The sequence below is a fragment of the Rattus norvegicus genome, chromosome 1 (assembly GCF_036323735.1).
Source record: "Rattus norvegicus strain BN/NHsdMcwi chromosome 1, GRCr8, whole genome shotgun sequence".
In the NCBI taxonomy this organism is placed as follows: domain Eukaryota; kingdom Metazoa; phylum Chordata; class Mammalia; order Rodentia; family Muridae; genus Rattus; species Rattus norvegicus.
The window spans coordinates 16,602,033-16,623,414 of record NC_086019.1 but is presented as its reverse complement, the minus strand read 5'-3'; the positions used below and the strand labels follow the sequence as shown (position 1 = coordinate 16,623,414).

General features: G+C 43.3%; 1 protein-coding gene across 2 annotated transcripts in view; it reads right to left on the bottom strand.

Moving 5' to 3' along the window:
* Map3k5 (mitogen-activated protein kinase kinase kinase 5) overlaps nt 1-21,382 on the bottom strand; it is a 218,513-nt gene that overhangs the window by 100,485 nt on the left and 96,646 nt on the right. For both annotated transcript variants that reach the window (XM_039084822.2, NM_001277694.1), the window contains exons 8-10: nt 15,681-15,793; nt 6,067-6,226; nt 3,599-3,752 (exon numbers count right to left, since the gene is read on the bottom strand). In XM_039084822.2, the coding sequence (XP_038940750.1) occupies nt 3,599-3,752; nt 6,067-6,226; nt 15,681-15,793 (427 nt within the window). The remainder of the gene's footprint in view (nt 1-3,598; nt 3,753-6,066; nt 6,227-15,680; nt 15,794-21,382) is intronic.

The window sequence follows — 21,382 nt, the reverse complement described above, 5'->3', positions numbered from 1 at the left end:
TTTCCTCCTTTATAGTTCTGTAATTTGCATGTTTATGGTAGTTCTCCACATGCCAGGAAGCCCTCTACACTGCTCCATTCCCAGAGCCTCCATTTTGCTGTGTGCATATGGGTATAGGTCGGTGTCTGTAGGTTCATATGTATATTTGTATATATATGCACGTGTATACATATAGCCAGAGGACAAGATCAGTTGTGTTTCCTTCGGAGAGGCCATCTACCTTTTGAAAAATTAGTTTTATATATGTGTGTGTGAGTTGCTTGTGTGTTTGTCTATGCACCACACATGTGCAGTACCCCAGGAGGGCTGAGGAGAGAGTCTTACCTCCTGGAACTGGAATTGCATTGTGAGCCATTGGAAAGGTCCTGGAAATCAAACCCAGGTCCTCTGGAAGAGCAGCCAGTGCTCTTAACCACTGAGGCATAGATATTCCAGTCCTCACCTAAAGGGCCTCTCACCGGCTTGGAACTTATCAAGTAGGCTAGGTTAGCCGGTCAGTGTGCCAGATGATCTTCCTGCCTCTGCGTCCCCTCGCACTATAACACCAATGGATGTGGCTTTAATGTGGGTTCTCCAGATGGGGCTCTGCTTCTCATGTTTACATAGCACATAGTTTGTGGACTGGGCTATCTTCCCGGCTCTCCTCCTCCATTTTTAAGTGAGGTCAATCAGGATGAGGTAATATTTTCCCTGAGGAACTATGGGGCTCTTCTTGCTATAGAAAGTCTCTAAAATGGACATGGTGGTATATGACTAGAATGTCAATACTTTTGAAGCGGAGGCAGGGGAATTTCAAGTTTGAAACCAGGTCTAGATACACAAAGAACTCAAGGCCAGTCTGCTACATAGTGAGGTCTTGTCTTCCCTCCCAAAATGTCGCTTTGTTTTTGTTTTAAATAAGGGGCAGGGGTGTTTCTTAGAGGTAGAGTGCTTGCCTAGCTTTGAGTCTGATCCTCAGTATAGAATAGAGGGGAGGGGAGGGGAGTGAGAAGAGGGAGGGAGAGAGGGAGGAGGAGGGGGAAGAACATTTAAAGTAGGAGAAAGATTTAAAAAGAAAAATAGAAAAAAGTCTTTTAAACTTAGAGCTTATCCGCTCACAATTTCTCACTATTCCCTGGGTCTTATTTTTTTTTATTCACTTACAACAGACCAATTTACATTGAACTCATTTAAATGAGTTACGAATGGTAGCTACATGGGTCTCCTTTCACTCGGCTTTCTAGCTCATCAGGTCAGCAGCTCACCCTTTTCCACCATTTCCTGCACCAGGGAAAGGGGAGCCACCAGCTCACGCCAGCTCACTCCGGGATACTGGCTTTCCTGCTCCGCACATTGTCTACACTAGGAAACAGAGCTCAAGGCTTCACCAGGAAGTCTGAGCAAAGCATATTCATTCGGGCACTGGATTTAATGAAATGAAGCCCAGGATCCTAGAACTAGAAATTGGGGTTTATAAAAATAAAAAGGAGAACTGTCACTTCCCATGAGCATAGGACACTGAGATCAGAGAGCTCAAACAAGAGATGTGTCACTTAGATATGGGAGGTAATTTCTGCCCAGAGCCGGTTGCTACTAAGTCCCGGGTCAGATGCCACTCCACTACCTTATTACTTCGAACACAGTGTACTCCAAGTGCTGTAGGATAGGGACGCATTAACTGTGAGCATGAGCCATGCAGCCTTTAAAAAGGGGTGAGTGTGTGTGTGTGTGTGTGTGTGTGTGTGTGTGTGTGTGTATGTGTGTGTGCGCGTGTCTGCTCTGCAAGCATGAAGACTGGGTTTAATCCCAGTAACCATTGAACGAGTCAAGCTTGCTGCTATGAGCTCATATAATCCCAGTGTTAAAGAGCCAGGGACAAGTGAATCCCTGGAATTGTTGGCCATTCTAACCTAGAGCCAGTGAGAGACCTTGTTTCAAAACACAGGTGGATAGCTCTTGAGAAATGACACTGAGGATGACCATGGTCTCACACACACACACACACACACACACACACACACACACACACACACGACCTTGAGAAGTATCATGGAGGATGACCTATGGTCTCTCTCTCTCTCTCTCTCTCTCTCTCTCTCTCTCACACACACACACACACACACACACAACCTTGAGAAGTATCATGGAGGATGACCTATGGTCTCTCTCTCTCTCTCTCTCTCTCTCTCACACACACACACACACACACACACACACGACCTTGAGAAATGTCACGGAGAATGACCTATGGCCACAAATAAATACTGACACATACACACAGGACCTATGGACAACCTATGGACACCCCACTATGGATTTGTATGCACAGTAAATATGTCTATATATAGAGACATATATATATATGCATACATACATATGTGTCAGTGTCCATGTCTGTGAATCCATGCACACATGCATATGTACATGCACACATGGGTGTACATGCATAATATGTGTGTATGTGTGTAGAGACATATATATATATATATGCTTCTTTATGTTTATGCCTATGTCTATATCCATGCATACACATACAGATGTATATATACAGTATGTATGTATATACAGAGACAGAGACATATATATATATATATATATATATATATGCATGCATACATACACACACACACACACGTCTATGCCTATCTCTGGGTATATCCAGGAATGCACACTGACACAGAAGTATGTGTACAAAATGTATGTATGTGTGTGTATAGAGAGAGACATTTATTATGCATATATATGTATATATGTGTGTGTGTCTATCTATGCCTTTATCTGTGTGTTTATGGGCACACACACACACGGATGTATGTGTATAATATGTGTGTGTTTAGAGAGAGACAAAGACATATATGTTTTATATATATATGTATATATATATATGTATGTATGTTATATATATACACCTATGTCTGTGTGTTTACGGGCACACACACATACACACACTACACACACGTCTGCTAGAATCAGACACTGAATTGAAGACCAACCTGTAAGTCGTCATTTTTAGAGTCAGCCCAGGAAGCGACTGCTACACGCGTGTGTATGTGACCATGGGGCACCTTGACCCACCTGGCTTAGAGTGGTTGAGACAGAATCGCAAAACCAGTGAGCGGATGGCTTGGCCATAGCCATGCTGATGATCCCTAAGACAAAGCGACAAGACTGCAGCATCCGAGGACAGCAACCAGCCTGGGCCCCAGAGCTGACCCAGCAAAGCTGAGTGTGCCTCAGGATACACCGTAAGGAGCAACTCCAAGCCCTGCCCCAAGATGTATCTCACTCTCTGGTCTGGAGACCCCTGCAGACAAGTCAACAAAACTAGGCACGGTGGGCATGCCTGTAACCCCAGGCTGAGGCAGGAATTCAAGACCAGCCTGAGCTACTCAACCAGACCCTGCCTCAAAATATACAGCAATAACTAAGCACTGAAAAATACAAAGTAAGCCAAAGAACTCAACGGTAGAAAATAAAGATGTCCGCCAGGTTACACACTGTGTATACTAGAACATGGGGTCAGAAAGTCACTCACAACTGTCAAAATCACACTACCAGATGTTTCTTAATGACAGAAGAAAGGCATAACTGAACGCTGATATGCGTTAAGAGTACTCACTGGAAATCTAACGACAGTAACATCTGTCTTTGTGGCCTCCACCAGGAAATCCATCCAGAAGTCCACGAGCTCCTGCTTGGCTGTGGGCTGCTCTGTGGTCAGTTTCACAAAATGCTTATATATCAAAATGGTCTCCACAATAGACTTGAGGTACCTGAGAAAGGGCACAGAAAACAGCACAGATTTAGGGGCTGCCTGCTCCCCTCAACCCCATGTTTACCCTACAGGGGTATTTACATTCTCTAAGTACACTTGTACTTATCATTGGGCCTCCGTATTTACCAAGCACGCTTTACTTTATGCTGCAAATCAGGTGCTTTCACATGTTTAAATGTCACAAAAATCCAACCAAGTAGGTTTTTGAAAGATGAGAAAACTCCGGTGTAGAAAGCTTAAGTAAATTAGACCTGGAGCCAAACATCTCCCTAAAATGTGTTTTTATTTGTCATGCTGGAGATCAGACCCAAGCTTGTGCATGCTGGGTAACTACTTCAAATCTGAGCCACATCCCCAACAACACTTTAAAAGTGTGTGTGTGTGTGTGTGTGTGTGTGTGTGTGAGAGAGAGAGAGAGAGAGAGAGAGAGAGAGAGAGAGAGAGGAGACACTATTTGTAACACACAAGATTTCAATGCATATATTCAATCTGAAGACAAGGTGAGCACATTTATTTTTAAATATGCCTCTTTCTTCAAGGAAGCTCTCTGAAACAGATCCTTCAGGAGACATTCTTTTCCTCTGAACCATTGAGATTAAGTATTAAACAAGTGTCCTCAAACTAAAGAAGACAGATGGTGCGTCAAAAGAAAAAGTTAAGGAGAATGAGGAAGAAGATAATTATGCAAGGCGGTGGCTAAGTAAGCACTTTGCAGGCCACAGACGTGGAAGTTGGCATTACATAATAGGCATTACCGTGTGGCTGCTATAGCACTGTGGAGGACGGTGTCTGCCTTCTTCCTGATAGACTCCGAGATGCCTAAAGCCAGAGCTCTCTGTATCCCTACTTCGGTCCCCACTTCTGCCATCCGAAGTGTCCAAAAAAAGTTGTCAAAAAGGAATAGCCTGTGTGGCTGAATGTAGCACGCATGTTTTCGGCCTCATTTAGCTCATGTCATTTACTCAAAGGCCACTGTGGACATGCAGAAGATGTCGGCACAGCCCCTGTCCTCGAGCTACACACGGTGCCATGGAGACACATATAAAAAAGGCATAACAACCCCAGGAATAAAATCAGTGGGGATGGACTGTAAGGAAAGACATCAACATCGACTGAGGGCCACTGAAGAATGTCAGGAACAGGAAAGCAGGTGGTGGCCCAGGGTGGCAGTGTTAGGGGGTGGCGGCAGTGGTGGTGGTGGTGGTGGGTGAGGGGGATTGCGGGTGGTCAGCATGGACGTTTGAAGTCAGCATCGGAGTTAAGACGTGGTGTGTGAGCATTCCCCCAGACAGATGAGCAAGGAGGCTGCAAGGGGCATCTTTAGGCAAGTGCTCGATGCAAACATTTAAAACAACTTACTGCTCACTGAGCAGTGTGACCCACAGAGCAAAGCGAAGCCTCTGGGAAGGCTGAGGGTGAACCTTGCTTGCAAAGCCAAGGAGATGGACTCTACCCCCTCAGCTGCGATGGCTATAAACTGGACTGGCGTAAGGCCTTTAGGGGAAGCAAAAGTCAGACATGTATTTTAGGAAGATCTGTGTGGAGATGCTGTGGCGGAGGACTGGGCGATGAAGACACGAACGCGAAGTCCAGTTAGAGGCCACAGCCGCCTCAACATGACAGGCGCTCCGGGGACGTGGACAGTGAGAACCGGGCCTCAGACATGCACTAGGAAGAGACTTTCTCTGCATGGCTGTGGACCTCTTGGTAACCGCACGGGATGCAGAACAGAATTAGCATTTTAAAAAAAAAATAACTGCAGAAGGAATCTTATCTCTCCCATACTGCAGAGACAATAATGAGACTTGGATGTCGTCCAGAGACAGCCCGGGATGTACAAAACACACATATGGGAGACACTCCAGTGTGTCTACCACACCAGGAGTGAATGGTAATGGAGTCCAAGAATAAGAATTCCCCAGACAGAGACTGGACCATGCAGGGAACAAAGCACATGGGTTTACACTGGAACCCAGAGAGGCTGAGATGAACGAGTGGTCTCAGACCCGGGCTTGGGTCAGAAGTGAAGGCACAGAGTGTGATCTGTGCGCACTTTATGTGTGTGACGCTAAGTCAGGTTGGTCTGAAGGGCTGGCCAATGTGCAGGAAAAGCTTAAGTGGCTTCACCGGAGTCACCACAACTTCTAATTCTTCAATAGTTTCCTTTATGAAAATTCTGTTTTGTTTTGTTTTTTTTTTCTATAGGCTCCGGATGTTAGCCTAAAAACAAACAAGATGTCCTATGAGCTGTAAAACCCAAGACTGGCACGAGGCCGTCTATTAAACTGCACGAGCACGCGGGAGTTGATTACCACGCTGGCGTCTTCAGTCTGAACAGTTTCTCAGATGCCTGAATGACCCTCAGATGGTCGTTGGCCAGGACGCTGGCTCCCAGAAAAAATCCGACTTCCCAGTAGCTCTGGAGTTTCTCCAAGTTCCCCTTTTTACCCAGAAGGCTGCTCAGTTTAACTCCTAAGGGAGGAACGGGAAGCAGAGAGTTACAAGGCAGAGCCTGACTTTACACCTAGACGTGCAATTAAGTTTTCATTGCCCTTAGCCATCAAAATAGCCGTCTTCTAGCAGCCTTTGGATCAAGAACTCCCAACTCCTCCAGCACCATGTCTGTCTTCATGCCCCTTGCCCTGACGATAACGGACTGAACCTCAGAAAGTGTAAGTCAGCTCCAATTAAATGCCGTGCAATCCAAGAGTTGCCTAGGTCACGGCATCTCTTCGCAGCAATGGAAACCCTGAGACAGACACATTGTCTCACTAAACAAAATGCACACACAAGGTAAAAACTCTCTCTTAAAAACGTGTATTCGTTTTTATGTGTATGAGTGGTTTTGGCCACATGAATGCATGAACATGCCCGATGCCTTGGGCAGTCATGTTTTGGTGTTTGTATGTAACGTACAGGGTGTGTCTGTATGTGCAGTGTGCACATATATTTACGTAATTATGTGTTAGCAGAGTTGTGGACCTATACAGCCAGACTCTAGGTAGACATTAGTGTCCCCCATTTTGCCCTTTGTTATGCTGTGCAGGATTTGCAGCTCTCAGCTCTATCTCCAGCCATTACTGTTCCTGTCTCACAAGGCATGATAATATAACTGTATTCTCCAACTGCTTTATTATACGGCTTGTATTATTTTGTACAACGTATTGATTTGCTTAAAATAGGTCCTTGTAAAACTGCTTAGTACTACTAAAATCCACTATGTTAAGAATTATTTGAGACCTAGATGCACACGCCCGTACTCCTGGCTCCTGCAGAGGTGGCTGAGATAGCAAAGGCTGAAGGTTTGCCTGGGCTACAGAGTGATTTCAAGACCAGTCTGGGCAACGTGATGAGACTGTCAGAGAGTACGTGGATAAAGGGAGTAGGCTGGGCGTAGCTCAGTGGGGAGCACTCGTGTAGCACATGTGTAGCACGTGTGTAGTGTGTGTGTGTGTAACACGTGTGTACTGTGGCTCTGAGTTTAGTTCCCAGTATCACCAAAAAAAAAAAAAGTCTTCTTAAAATTTAAAATTGGGCTTTCCATCCGAGCAGCCACCTTCCAGTAACTCGCCAAAATGACGAACACAAAAGGAAAGAGGAGGGGTACTCGGTCTATGTTCTCTAGACCTTTTAGGAAACATGGAGTTGTTCCTTTGGCCACATACATGTGAATCTACAAGAAGGGTAGTATTGTAGACATCAAGGAAATGGTCAGTGTTCAGAAAGGAATGCCCCATAAGTGTTACCACGGCAAAACCGGAAGAGTCTACAATGTCACCCAGCATTGCCGTGGGCATCATTGTAAACAAGCAAGTTAAGGGCAAGATTCTGGCCAAGAGGATCAGTGTGTGGACTGAGCACATCAAGCACTGAAGAGCAGAAACGGCTTCCTGAAGTGGGTGAAGGAGAACGATCAGAAGAAAGACGAAGCCAAAGGGAAGGGCACCTGGGTTCGGCTGAAGCACCAGCCTGCGCCACCCAGAGAAGCCCACTTTGTGAGGACTAACGGAAAGGAGCCTGGGCTGCTGGAGAAAAAAAAATTAAAAATTGGGCAAAAAGATAGGACGTGGCACTGTAACAGGAATAAGGCGGGGTGTAAGGCTGCTCGGGAAAAATATAATTACTACTTATTAACCTGTAAGTATTAGTCTAGTTAACATACAAACAATTTGCTAACAGAACATATAACCCCTAAGATTTGTGGCCTGTTGGGACATAAACCAGCTTCGAAATAAATCAAGTGTAGATACCTTAGCCTAATACTTCTTGTTAAATGTTTACTGCTGCTTAAATGGTCTTTAACTCAGACATATAATCTTATTAAAGGTGTCCACATTAAAATGATTTATATCTATGTCTCATATTTTCTGAGAGTCATAATTTTACGCTTTTGAACATTGTAACTCAAAAACAGTAACCTTTACCTTTTGAAAGTTACTTTTTATTATATAACATATTTAAGCCATAAATACTTCTGGGGAAAATGAACATTTGGGCGTTCTCCACATTTTGAGGATAAATTAAAAGGAGAACAGCTTTGTCACCAGAAAATTTCACGAGTTGGAAACAGTTGCACCTGCCTGTGCAAACGCATCACAGATCCTCCATGGATGTACAAAAAAAAAAATGTTTACAAAGTGGGAGGGAAAAACAAGATGCTAAAAATGTGTCTGCCAGCCTTAGCTGAAATTAGGTGAGAGTGAACAACTTTTTATGACATCACACTTGTATAAAACAGTGACGCCCAGTGCAATATAACAGAAGAGTCCTGCTGCTCAGACGGGAGGCTACAACAGTCACAATAAAATCTCAGCATGTTTTATATGTCACTCTACGGTGGTTATATTTGGCTTTAACCATGGCAGAAATCTGTCAAATGATCATGACACCAGCCTTTCGACATTCGGGCAAAAATGTTTTTTAAAATTATTTTTACATTTAATTACTTGTGTGTGTGTGTGTGTGTTGATGTATGTGTATGTGTGTGTGCATGTGTATGTATATATGCATGCATATGTGTACATATGTATATGTGTGTATGTGTGCTCATGTGTGTGTGTCCACCAACCACCACAGTCAAGCTCATATCATGGTTATGCCTGCAGAGGTCAGTGGACAACATGAAGGACTTGGCTGTTTAATTCAACCATGGGATTTCTGAAGATCAGATTCAGGTCGTAAGGCTTTGTAGCAAGTACTCTCACCCACGGCCATCTTACCAGGCTCAAAATGTATCATTATCTTTAATAAGAAATAGTATTTTAGCACATGGGTATGTCATAAATTATTTACCCAAACACAGATGGGTGGCCATGTCTTATTTCGTTCTTGTATACCTAGCTTTGCCCACTCACTCTGAATCACGAAGTTGTGAGTGCTGAATTGTTTGGGGACAAGAGATTTACCCCTGTGCTGACATGCTGTGAGTCAAGGCTAACACGTGGCGCTGTTGCTCTTCCCCGTGACGATTGTGAGAATTGTCGTGTCCATTCAGCATTTCCAATCTCATTTTGTTTTGTTCTACTGAGACATGATCTTATTATATACCCTAGACTGGCCTCAAATTCCTAATCCTCTTGCCTTTACTTGCTGGTGCTGGGGCTGTAGGTACATGGATTAGAACACCGCCCCAACCACCTTTTAAAGCCCTCATGATTATCCGTCTTGTTTGTTTGTTTTGCAAGTAAACTTTTACGTCCTTCAAATTATGATGAATAAAATCTTTTTTTATATGAAACTATAAAACTTTTAATATTGGTGCTAAAAATATGATTCTAATGTATGCGTGTTTGCTCAGGTACATGTGTGTGCGGGCACATGCTGTGTAAGTGTGTATGGAGGCCAGAGGAGAACAACCTGAGGTGTTCTTACTGGGTGAGGGAAATCTTTAACTCAGCCATGCTGGCTGGGCAATAAGTCCAGGAGATCCATTTGCCTTTGACTTCTCAGTGGGAAGATTACAAGAACACCCCACCATTTCAGCTTGGATTTTCTTTGTTGTTTTGTGTTTTATTTATATATTTATTTGTTTGTTGGTTGGTTGGTTTTTTTTTTTGAGACAAGATTTTTTTTCTGTGTAGCACTGGCTGTTCTGGAACTCCCTCTGTAGACCAGGCTGGTCTCAAACTCCGAGATCCACCTGCCCCTTCTTACCAAGGGCTGGAATTAAAGCTGTGTGCCACACCTGCCCAGCTTATTTTGACATTTTTTTTTGATGTTTCACGTAGCTTCTGAGATTTGAACTCAGATCCTCAGGCTTGCAAGGCCAGCACTTTACCGGCTGAGCATCTCCCAGTTCCACCAATGTTTTTATATTTGTGAGGCTTTTCTTTTTCGTATACATTTATATATTATGGAACTAAAGACCTTAGTATATAAGACTGTACCCGTATTTAGGACATTTCCACAGAAGCTCTCTTTAGAAGTATATGTTATGCTGGGTTCCAGGCTACAACATTTTATTTCCTAAGTGCTGGGATCATGTGTGCCCCCCTGAAACATCTTCAAAGGTACTTAGGCATAATTTCTGATGTAATGACACAAATTATAATTTACCAAGTCCTTACCAATACATTTTTTTCTGTGTAAGTTTGTTTGTTTGTTTGTTTGTTTTTGGCTAAAGTTGTAAGCAATGAATGTTGTGTCCTCGTTATTTCAAATATTTTCCCTGCCATTTCTTTCATTGAATTGTCTGCTTATGTGGTTTGGATTTCAGCACACAACTCTCACTGGAACTGGCTGACTTGTAATCTCTGAGTTCAATAGTATAGTTTTTTTTTAATCACAGCGTTTTTCAGCTGGTGGCTGCTACTAAATTCAAGGCTACTCTAACAGAAAAAGGGAGACACGGAGCTCTGACCCAACACTCATTAGTTGCCTAGCACTGGGCATACTAAAACTGCTGACTCTTTCAACACACAACACAATGAGCGAGGGACTACTTCCTTTTGCAACGAGAACAGAGAGATCTGGTAGCTCCCTGAAAGGCAGAGATTAGAGTCTTTCATTTTGGCTTTCTATTGGGAAGTTTCAAATATACACAATTATAAAATATTCTGTAATAAGGGGGTGGGGAGCCAATGCTCAGTGGTAGAACACTGACTTAGCAAACACAACGTCCAACATACACAAAAACAAAACACACACGTGTGTATGTACAACGCACATACATATGTACTACAGTGAATGACCCGTTTCGTGGCATATGTTAACATGTTATTGTTCCAGCTCCTTGATTATTTTTGCTGAACCATTTCAAACTAAGTCACAGTTATAATATTTCATGTTTACAGATTTTTCAGGAATCTTTAAAATTCCCCTATAAATACGTCCCCATTAAAACTGTAATTCCCTAATGTTATATATTAGCTTGTCCTAACCAAAATAAATCCTCTGCTACCTAAATGTCCCCCTTAGTTCTTTCTTTTTTCATAACCAAGGTCATTTCATTTGGTATCTGTCACTCCAAATGCCTTCCAAGCTATCTAACCAGCCATGCTTTTTTTCCTATGACACAGATGCCCTCCCCTTCTCCCCCATCCAAAGCAGAGGTGCCCTCTTATAAAATGTCCTTGAACTCTGGGTCTGCAATTTCCTAGTAGCCCCTAACTTATTTCATTAGATCTCTTGATTCCTACTAAATTGGATATTGGACTTTACATTTACAGTTAAACATTTCCGGTGAGACTATTTCATGAGAGGCGCCATTTGCCTCTTGGAATGGAAGAAAAAGGTAACAAGGTAACCACTTAAGACAGCGACGTGAGTTTGGAATTAGGGTCCTCATGGAATGGTTTTGGCTCTCACTGAAAATCCTCACCACGGTAACCAGGATCATGACATCCCCATCATCATCACCACGGTAACCAGGATCATGACATCCCCATCATCATCATCATCAGCTTGATGAATCGGGAGTCTCTAGGAAACCGTGTCCTCTTTGGGAGTAATAGCGCATGTAGCGATCTCCAAGTGGAGAAGTGCATTGGGCAGGTAGACCAGAACGCCCTTTTTAACAGGAAGGGAAAGAATTTGACCTTTCCATCCCCAGCTCTGATTTTCTGAGACAGTGGCCACCTTCATGAGGGACAAAGGGAGTTCCTTGTGGTTGGTGATGAATTGTTTCTGTCTTAATATTTTTTCTTATCTTTATGGACACATGGATTGTTATAGTCAGTGATAATTATTATAATTCATCATTTTTTTACTATTTTGAGGTTTTGTTTTTTTCTGGGTTTTTTTTGGGGGGGGGGGAATTAGAAGATCAGGCTGTCACTGATCTTCTAATCCTTCTGCTTCCATCCCAGCATTCCTGGGTTCTGGGATTACAGGTGTGGCCACCACGCCACTTATATGGTGCTGGGGATTGAACTCAGGGCTTCCTGAATGCCAGACAAGCACTCTACCAACATGAGCTACAGTCCTGGCTCCACGGATAATTTTAATGCTCAGGAAAAATGAGATTAAAATAGTAACTCATCTCATTTCCAGTCACAAGGTTCTTTTTCCTACACCATCATTACCGGTGTGGATGCAAACAGTAATTCTGACTCTTCATGAAATGCACCGCAGGGTTTAAAAAATTCCCACAGAGTATGTGCGAAGCTACTTTTTTTTATTTGGTTAATGTTAAAAATATTAATTTTCAAGACCATGAAGCTGAAAAACGAGAATTTAAGATGCGATCCCGAGTTTTAAATGCTAGCTCTGAGTACTTGAACCCTCAATTTTTATCCAAAAAATGAAGACCTATGAAGCAATTAGGATAGCCTTAAATAAACCCGTGACTGTAATTAAGAGCTTGCGATGGTTTGGACTGGTGTGGATGTCGGTCTCCAAGGTTTGTGTACTAAAAGCTCAAGGCTCAGGATAGTGGTATCAGGCAGTATCAGAATCTTTAATAAGCAGAGCCTTATGGGAGGGTGGTTAGCTCATGGGAACTACTATCCTCAGTGTCCTCAGAAGGGATCGAGGTGGTTCCTGTGGGACCTTCTTTAGCTCCTATGAGAGTGAGTTGTTACAAAAGAAAGAGCAAGTGCAGCCATCAAATCATACCCACAATTCCTGCATCACCACATAGCTGTTCCCTCTTGACATCCCCCACAATGGGATGCAGCCAAGAGACCCCCAGTGACTAAACCAGTGGGGCTCCTAGTCCTTGGACTCTTAGCCTGCAAGCCTGTGGTCTAAGTAAACCATTCATCCTCTTGGTATAGCAGCAGAAAATGGACCCATTTTGACCACAGATCACGACCCTTAGGAATTATTTTTTTTACACTAGAGATTTGCAAGCTTCAGATTTCATGATTTTCTTGTCAGACTTTAAGTTTTAATTTTTCCTTTCATACAAAAAGCAAACTAAGAAGATTATCATAAAAATAAAAGTGGTTATTATGACGGTTTAGTAATTCAGACTAATTTGTGTTCTCAGATGCCGACACAATCAATGGAAGAAATTATAAATTTAAAAATTTGATTAGAGGATTAAATGAAATAAACACATTTAAATAAATCAAACATACCAGTAGTCTTCCTTTTCCTTATATAATATTTAACATTGTTATATTAGCTTATTAATTTATTTGCCTAAACCATTTTTCTTGAAAAGGCACATAAATCTAAACTTTCTATGTAAAAAGTAGTCTTAGGTCAACTCAGTTTTGATTGGCATAATTTACTACTAAATACGATATTACCTAGAAGGCTAACCATCATCTTATGCTTGTACGGAAATTATGGTATGCATGATAGCATTGCATAAGCCCAAACCTTAGTTCTTAGAGCAGCTGCAACTCACTATCCAGTCATAGTGTAAGTGTTCCTATACAGCAAAACTTGCAAATTTAAATGATTTAATTTCGTGTGTGTGCACATGAGTGTGCAGGGGGTAGGTCTGGTGCACAAATGCAGGTGGAGGACAGTGGGCGAGCCCCACTGGGGTTCTTCAGCTGCCCCCCTTCACCCTCCCCAGGACAGAGGCCTCCAAGTGCTTTGTTATGTGAACGGAGGAGGACGGGCCAAAGTCACATTTCCCTAGTTGCACGCTAGTTGCACGGCATGCACTTTTACCGAGTTACATCCCCAACCAATTTTCAAAGATTTTAAAGCCAACGTGGTTTCTGAATGTTTGCTCAGAACGCATTGTGAGTTCTTCTTGGGATACTTGGTTTACTTGGTGAAGTTACATTACAGTTCTCCCAACCTCAACGTGCTGACTGGTCTCGTCCACCCACCACTTAAAAACGGGACCGAGAATAATTACATTTCCCAAACCACTGCTACTGCTCAACCTACAGATGCAAATCGGTGTCAGAGCCCATGAGGGCTAGGAGGCTCCGATAAAACTTCATTTTTGTGTTCCAGGGCACAGCGACAAAAACGTTCGGACTACAGATACGGGGGAAGTTTGTGCTATAACAGAGCTTTTAAATTAAGGTGGAATATTTTAGCATCATTTCTAAAAGGCCCAAGTTGATGTTTATTTCTATTTTCTGATTTTTTTAGTTATCAACCAAATACTTATTCTACTTGATTTTAGACAAAAGGTGGAAAAAGTGATCCAATTAACTAACACATGACATCAGGTAGAGCATGGTGCATTAATACAGAACAATGCTTATTAGATTCATATCACTCCTTCAGCCTGGGACTCTATTTACCCTCAGAAATGTCTTAGGACAGTGCATGACAGAAACCTTGAAAGTCCTTCCCAGATGACTTAAATAAAAAAAAAAAAATAGGATTTACTTTCCTTAGAGACACCTAAACCATTTTCAACTTCAAAACAGTAAGACAAAATATTTTATAATGAATAATTTAATTAATGTAAGTGTTTTTTTTTTAATCTTGCAAAAATAAGGCCAAAGACTTTTGTGGCTGTGGTAATAATTCCTCAAAGAGCTGGGAAAGTCTCTAAGGAGGGGTCCAGCCATTCACCAGGACAAAATCTGGGTTACCACGGAAGACAGGCCAGGATCTAGAAACGAACAATAAAAATGCTATTGAAGTCCAGAAATCACTGAAAACTTGATTCACAAAGATTTGAATCCTGATTTCATTAAACTGCAGAAGACCAGCAAGAGAGAAGGGCACATTCTAGCAAGGTTAACCCTTCGGAAACAGCGTCTGAGGGAACAGGTTATCACCAAGAGTGTTACCTACGTTACTGCTCTTCTAGGGGCTTTGCAGGCTGCACCTGCCACCGAGAAATCACAGGGGCAGCTGTGTTCGAGGCAAAAACAAACAAACAAACAATAACAACAAAGAAATAAACAACAAAGAAAAAAAAAGCCAAAAGAAACCTGAAGTGAGCCAGTAGGCTAGCCAGCCTGTTGTCCATCTGTCCTTCCGTCCCCTTTCTCCCTCCTTCCTTCTTTTACTCCCTCCCTCCCTCTCTGCCTCCCTTCACTTCCCTTCCTTCCATTTTAGATTTGTTCTTGTCGTGAGATCATCTCATGTAGCCCAGGCAATCCTGGACCCCGCTATGTATCTGAGGATGATCTTAAATTCTTAATACTCTTGTTTCTACCTCCGAGTGCTAGGCTTACAGGTTTGTATCACCACAACCCAGCTGTCTCTTTGATGTTTTTTTCTTTTCTTCTGAAAGCACCAGGAACTCACAGTCTTAAACACACCTGACATTCCCCAAAGTTAACCACTCGGGGACTGGGGTCTGAACGAAGAAGCTGCAGGCCAGTCTGAGTTGTAACAGTATGAACCAAGAACTTAAGAAAACGTCACCGTGTGAATCATATCCCAGGACTAGAACTCTGTACCCCAGTATGAAATTCTGACCCGGGGGACCCAGTAACACCCCTCCAGACACAAATTTAGATGAGATATAAGAACAAAAGCAAGGATCATCTCCTTCGACCAACTCTGGGTCCAGTGCCTTGGTGTTCTTTAAAAAATATCAGGCTGCAATTACCAACTTTCCGAAGCTCAAAAGAAGATTCAAACTGGTGCCCAGCCGCCAGCAAGAGGACTGCGTAATTAATTCCTGACTGTAGTGTTGGCTCAGACTCAAACGCCTTTTTGAACCTGCAAAAAAAAAAAAAAAAAAGTTTACTTTCTCAATCATGAAACCCTGGATGTGCAGTAAGTTCTGTTTGCATAACTTCGGTGCTCAAGTAAAAACTATTCCATTGGCTTCTACCCCAGAATCTAGTGTGCTATTAGGATTTAATGCTTAAGTAACTGCTTACCCATGACTCCCCATGTCCTCTGGCTCTGATACCTAACCCATCCCCTACCTACTGACCCCATCTTTTCTAAAGATTTCTTGTTTTTCTTGTTTTTCTTTTTTCTTTTTTCTTTTTTTCCGGAGCTGGGGACCGAACCCAGCGCCTTGCGCTCCCTAGGCAAGCACTCTACCGCTGAGCTAAATCCCCAGCCCCGATTTCTTGTTTTTCAACAACTACCAGGAAAATGGATGTGTGTGACGGACATCTTAGCAGTGAAAACACATAGCATTTTCATTTTGTTTTGTCCTGGGACACACGAAGCTTTCGCTGAGCACTATCACCCTGGCAGTGCCCTGAAAGGATGGGGACACCCAGTAAGTGGTAGGAACAATGACAAAGGCCAAGGTGGGGCTGCTGCACCCGAGTTTTGGCTGGAAGGGTGCAAAGCTGTTTTCTGAACGTGGGTGAGCCTGTGCTCCAAGCTTGAAAAGCACACGCAGAAGGACCAGCGTTTGGATCTCTGCTACAGTTTTTAAGGTCACACACACTAGGGGCTGATTGAGGGGTTCCACCCATGCGCTATTAAGCAGGCAGTGAGGTCGAGAATTATTTCATTTGGACACATGAGGAAGGAAAGGAAAAATACAAACATTCTAGTCCCCAACAGAATATGCTTGAGGCGAGCACATGAGGAAAGGGACTCTCTATTCAAAAAGAAAATCAGAATGAAGGGAACATAGACTAAATCCTAATAAATGACCATTTCAGGATATATTAAAATAAGATTACATAAGGAAAAATATCATAGGAGCTATTTTATTTAAACCGTAGCTAGAACCTAAGAAAAGCAAAACTGTGGTAGAGGGCAGACTATTGCATTGAGCAAAAACACATCTCTCTGAGTGTTAGATAAATATTTTCAGGTTATTAAAGGAAATCCCAGCTATACAAAATATCCGTTCCTCTTTTACAAATACAGATGTTTCCACTCTAACTGGAAAAACAGGGACCTATCAAGATAACGTCATAACTTACAAGTCCCCGTGTATGTCTTAAAGGTCTTTGTTCTTCCTTTTTTTTTTTTTCCCCCCCGGAGCTGGGGACCGAACCCAGGGCCTTGCGCTCCCTAGGCAAGCGCTCTACCGCTGAGCTAAATCCCCAGCCCCTAAGGTCTTTGTTCATAGACAAGTAGACGCTTCCAATAGGAAACTTGCTTTCTCCCAATAACATGAAGCTACACAATACTGTTCAACAGGAACCAATGAGCATGGAGTATTCCACCCATGATGGACTGTAACCTTCTGAACCGTGAGCCCCAACAAGCCCTTCTTCTCCTAAGTTGTTCCTGCCGAGTACCTTCTTCCACAGCAGCAAGGAATGTTACCAGCACGAGAGGGAAACGTGTATAAACTGCACTTTATATAAGCCTGGAGACTGATGGAAAGCATCACTGGCCTCAAACTCTAGAGAAAAGACTCCAAAAGACAAATACTGTTTGTTTTCGCTTCTATGCAGAAGTTAGCATGTAAGCACTTGGTAGGCGTTCCTCAATGCATAAAACCACAGAGGACAAATAAAGAGGAAGATGCTAGTGGGTCCAAAGCATAATAAGACTGTACAGTTATGGAGAGACAGGTGGGGGATACTGGAGCGGGCGCACTAAACAGGGAGAGAGGGGAGAAGAGAAAGGTAAGCTAAGAAAGGAGCAATTTACACTAAGGGTCATTTGAGGGGGTCATATGGAAACTTAATACTGCAGAAGCTTCTTAAAATATAGACATATATGAAAGTACTTAAATGCAGTCACCCATTAACAGGGAAGCCTTGACCACACACCTTTTGTCAAGGGAAACCTCCAGTGTCAGGAATGGGTTGCATCTAGTTGTTGCAAAGGGCGGAAACCCCAAAACTTCTCAGGCGAATGCCAAGGCTGTTGGTTGCTCTCCACAAATGGATGGCAAGGCCCCATTGCTGAAGACAGCATTTATCTCTCTCATTAATCACAGAGAAGCCAAGCCGGTGCCTACCAAGAGCTTTGTCCCCTACTGACTATCGTTCATGGTACTGGAAGGTACTCTGCATGCTCCCAGAGGGGAGAGGTAAACGCTACCCCAGCTACAAACTCTGCCATCTACAGCAGAAACCTGCCTGCATGATGTGCTAGTACAATACTAGCTCAAATGTTGTGGGAGTAACCAACTACCTTCTTATTGAGTTTAAGAACTATTCCATTAGACAGAACCCATGCCTGAAACTGCTCAGGTAACCAACAATCTGAGACTAGACAGGCTATGGGCCTAGGAGAAAACCAAATTCAAATACTATTGTTCCGCTAAGGGGACAGCAATACAATAACGCCTGATGACACTCTGCTAATGCAGAGACGCAGAACTGGACAATGTGCAGAGACTGAGGGATTTTGGAATACTCAGTCCTAAATGGGATGCCTTCCAAACCCTCCCCTTCAGGGCTCAGGGAGCTATGGGGAAGAGGAGGCAGAAAGACTTTAAGAGTTGAGAGGATGGGTGACTCCAAATACTACACATGAACTCAAATGATTATGGTGGCAGGCTTTTGTAAGTTCAAACCAGACAGGGTTTCATCACAGTGGTGAGACAGGAAAGTAGACACGGGCTTGTACCTCTGTCCAAGAAGCTATCTCCCATTGGCATCTTCTTGCAAAGGAAGCATTCGTGCTCTCCAATGGAGTCTTGCTAGGTATATTAACTACACTTAAAGGTTGGTCCCATGCGCAACAGTAGATGACCATTATAAAACGTGTAGACTTTTCGCCTCATATTGCACTGCATAGTTTTATGTCAACTAGAGACATGCTAGAGTCATCGAAGGAGGAGCCTCAATGGAGAAAGATCTGGCTGTAGGACATTTTCTTAATTAGTGGCCAATGGGGGAGGGACCAGCCCCTTGTGGGCGGTGCCATCCCTGGGATGTTGGTCCTGGGTTCTGTAAGAAAGCAGGCTGAGCAGGCCATGGGAAGGAAGCCAGAAAGCAGCACCCCTCCGTGGTCTCTGCATCAGCTCCTACCTTCCCTGCCGGAGTTTCTGCCTTTACCACTTTTGATGATGAATTGTTATATGCAAATAAGCCCTTTCCTCCTCAACTTATTTTTGGTCATAGTGTTTCATCATAGAAATAGTAACCCTAAGACACTTTGGTGGGGCAGTGCTTGTCTCCCTGGCCTTTGGTTTACACATCATAGTTTCCAATTTTTATGGTGTCTCTCTCTCTCTCTCTCTCTCTCTCTCTCTCCTCTGTGTGTGTGTGTGTGTGTGTGTGTGTGTGTGTGTGTGTGTGTCTGTGTGTCTGTGTGTCTGTGTGTGTGTGTGTGCGTGTGTGCGTGTGTTTGTCTTCCCTTTTCTAATTATGGTTTTTCTTGTTTATTTTTTTTGGCCCAATTGATAAGATATAATTGCCCACTTAAACATACAAAACCTGGTACCATCCATCCCTTAGGAACATTAATAACAACCTGTAAATACGCAGAGCAGTCTTGTTTATTTTCTAAAGAGAGAAAATGAAAGAAGGTAAGTGGGTGAAGAGGTCAGGGGGATCAGAAAGGAGTTGGGGGTGGAGGGGACTGTAATTGGAATATATTGTATGAAAAAGCTTTCCTCAATTAGAAATGACATCACTCCAAAAACACCATGAAATTAGCATATCTCTGAAGTAAGATAAAAATCAAATTCCGGAGACAGAAATGTTCCCCTAAAGAGAGCTGCGCGCCAATCTCTCTCCCTGGTATAAGCAGAGATAGTCTGCCTGTTTGAAGGTCTGTTTGGGAGAAATGAAACTCACGGAGTACTTGATAATTGCATAGGTTAAATCTGAGAGAGCCTCAGACAATATGGCTCACTTTTCCCCACAGGGCGTGTTGAAGGATCGGTTGGGTTCTATAGCAGTCTGTGATGGGGCAGGCTTCCACGGCAGAGTGACAATTTATGCCTGGTAATGTTCAAGTCCCACCTGGTTAACATGTCCTTAGGCAAAAGGGCTCAGTCTAAAGATGGTACTGCAGTTGGGGGCTGTCTGAGCAGGCCTGAGAGCCTGGGTATGGATCTGCAGTCTCCATGTAAAACTCTGGGTACCACAGCGCACAGCTCTAACTGGAGTATTTGGTAGTAGAGACAAGTGGGTACCTGGGCCTCGTTACCCAGGCAGGATAGCTGCGAGTTCCAAGTTCACTGAGAGATTCTTTTTTTTTTTTTTTAAATTGGATATTTCACGTATTTACATTTCAAATGTTATCCCTTTCCTCCCCTCTCCCATACTCCCCACCCCCTCCCCATGCTTCTATGAGGATGTGCCCATTTCCATCCACCCAATCCAACCTCAACACCCTGGCATTCACCTACATTAGGGAAATGAGCCTTCACAAGACTGAGGGCATTTCCTATGGATGCTGGACAATGCCATCCTCTGCTACATATGTGGCTGGAGTCATGGGTCCCTCCATGTGTACTCATTGGTTGGTGGTTTAGTCCCTGGGAGCTCCGGGTGGGTGGGTGGGTGTCTGCTTGGTTGATGTTGTTGTTCTTACTGTGGGGTTGCAAACCCCTTCAGCTCCTTCAGTCTTTTCTCTAACTCCTCCATTGGGGTCCCCTTGTTCAGTCCAATGGTTAGCTGTAAGCATCCCCATCTGTATCAGTAGGGCTCTGGCAGAGCCTCTCAGGGGACACCCACATCTGACTGTCAGCAAGCACTTCTTGGCATCAACAACAGTGACTGGGTTTGGTGGCTACATATGGAATGGATCCCCAGGTGGGGCAGTCTCTGGATGACCTTTCCTTCAGTCCCTGCTCCACTCTTTGTCCCTGTATTTCCTCCCATGAGTATTTTGTTCTCCCTTCTAAGAAGGACTGAAGCATCCACATTTTGGTCTTCCTTCTTCTTGGGCTTCATATGGTCTGTAAATTTTTTTCTTTGGTATTCCAAGCTTTTGGGCTAATATCCACTTATCTGTGAGTATATACCATGTGTGTTCTTTTGTGACTGGGTTACCTCACTCAGAGATTCTATCTAAAAGAATAAGCTGGAAAAAGATTGAGGAAAATATGCCATGGTGACCTCTAGGCTTCGTCCATGTGCACATTTATATATGCATCTGAAAGCACTCATACAGACACACAAACATGGGTACACGCCCCACACCTAAACACACTGAATAAAGAGGGAAGAAATTTACTAAAGTGTGGAGCTGAAGAGCTAAATCTCAAACCCTGAAACGTGGACCAGAACTCTCCCACGATGTTCAAGGGATTAAGAGGGGAACCTTCTAGGCTCTCTGTCAAAAGTCAAAGATGGTCACAGCCAAGACACGGACAAAACAGACAGATTAGCTCAGCCCAAGCTGAACTTAGACACAGTTCACCTACGCTGCATTTGCTGACATCAGCAAACTCTGATGCAAACTCTGGGATGCAAAATG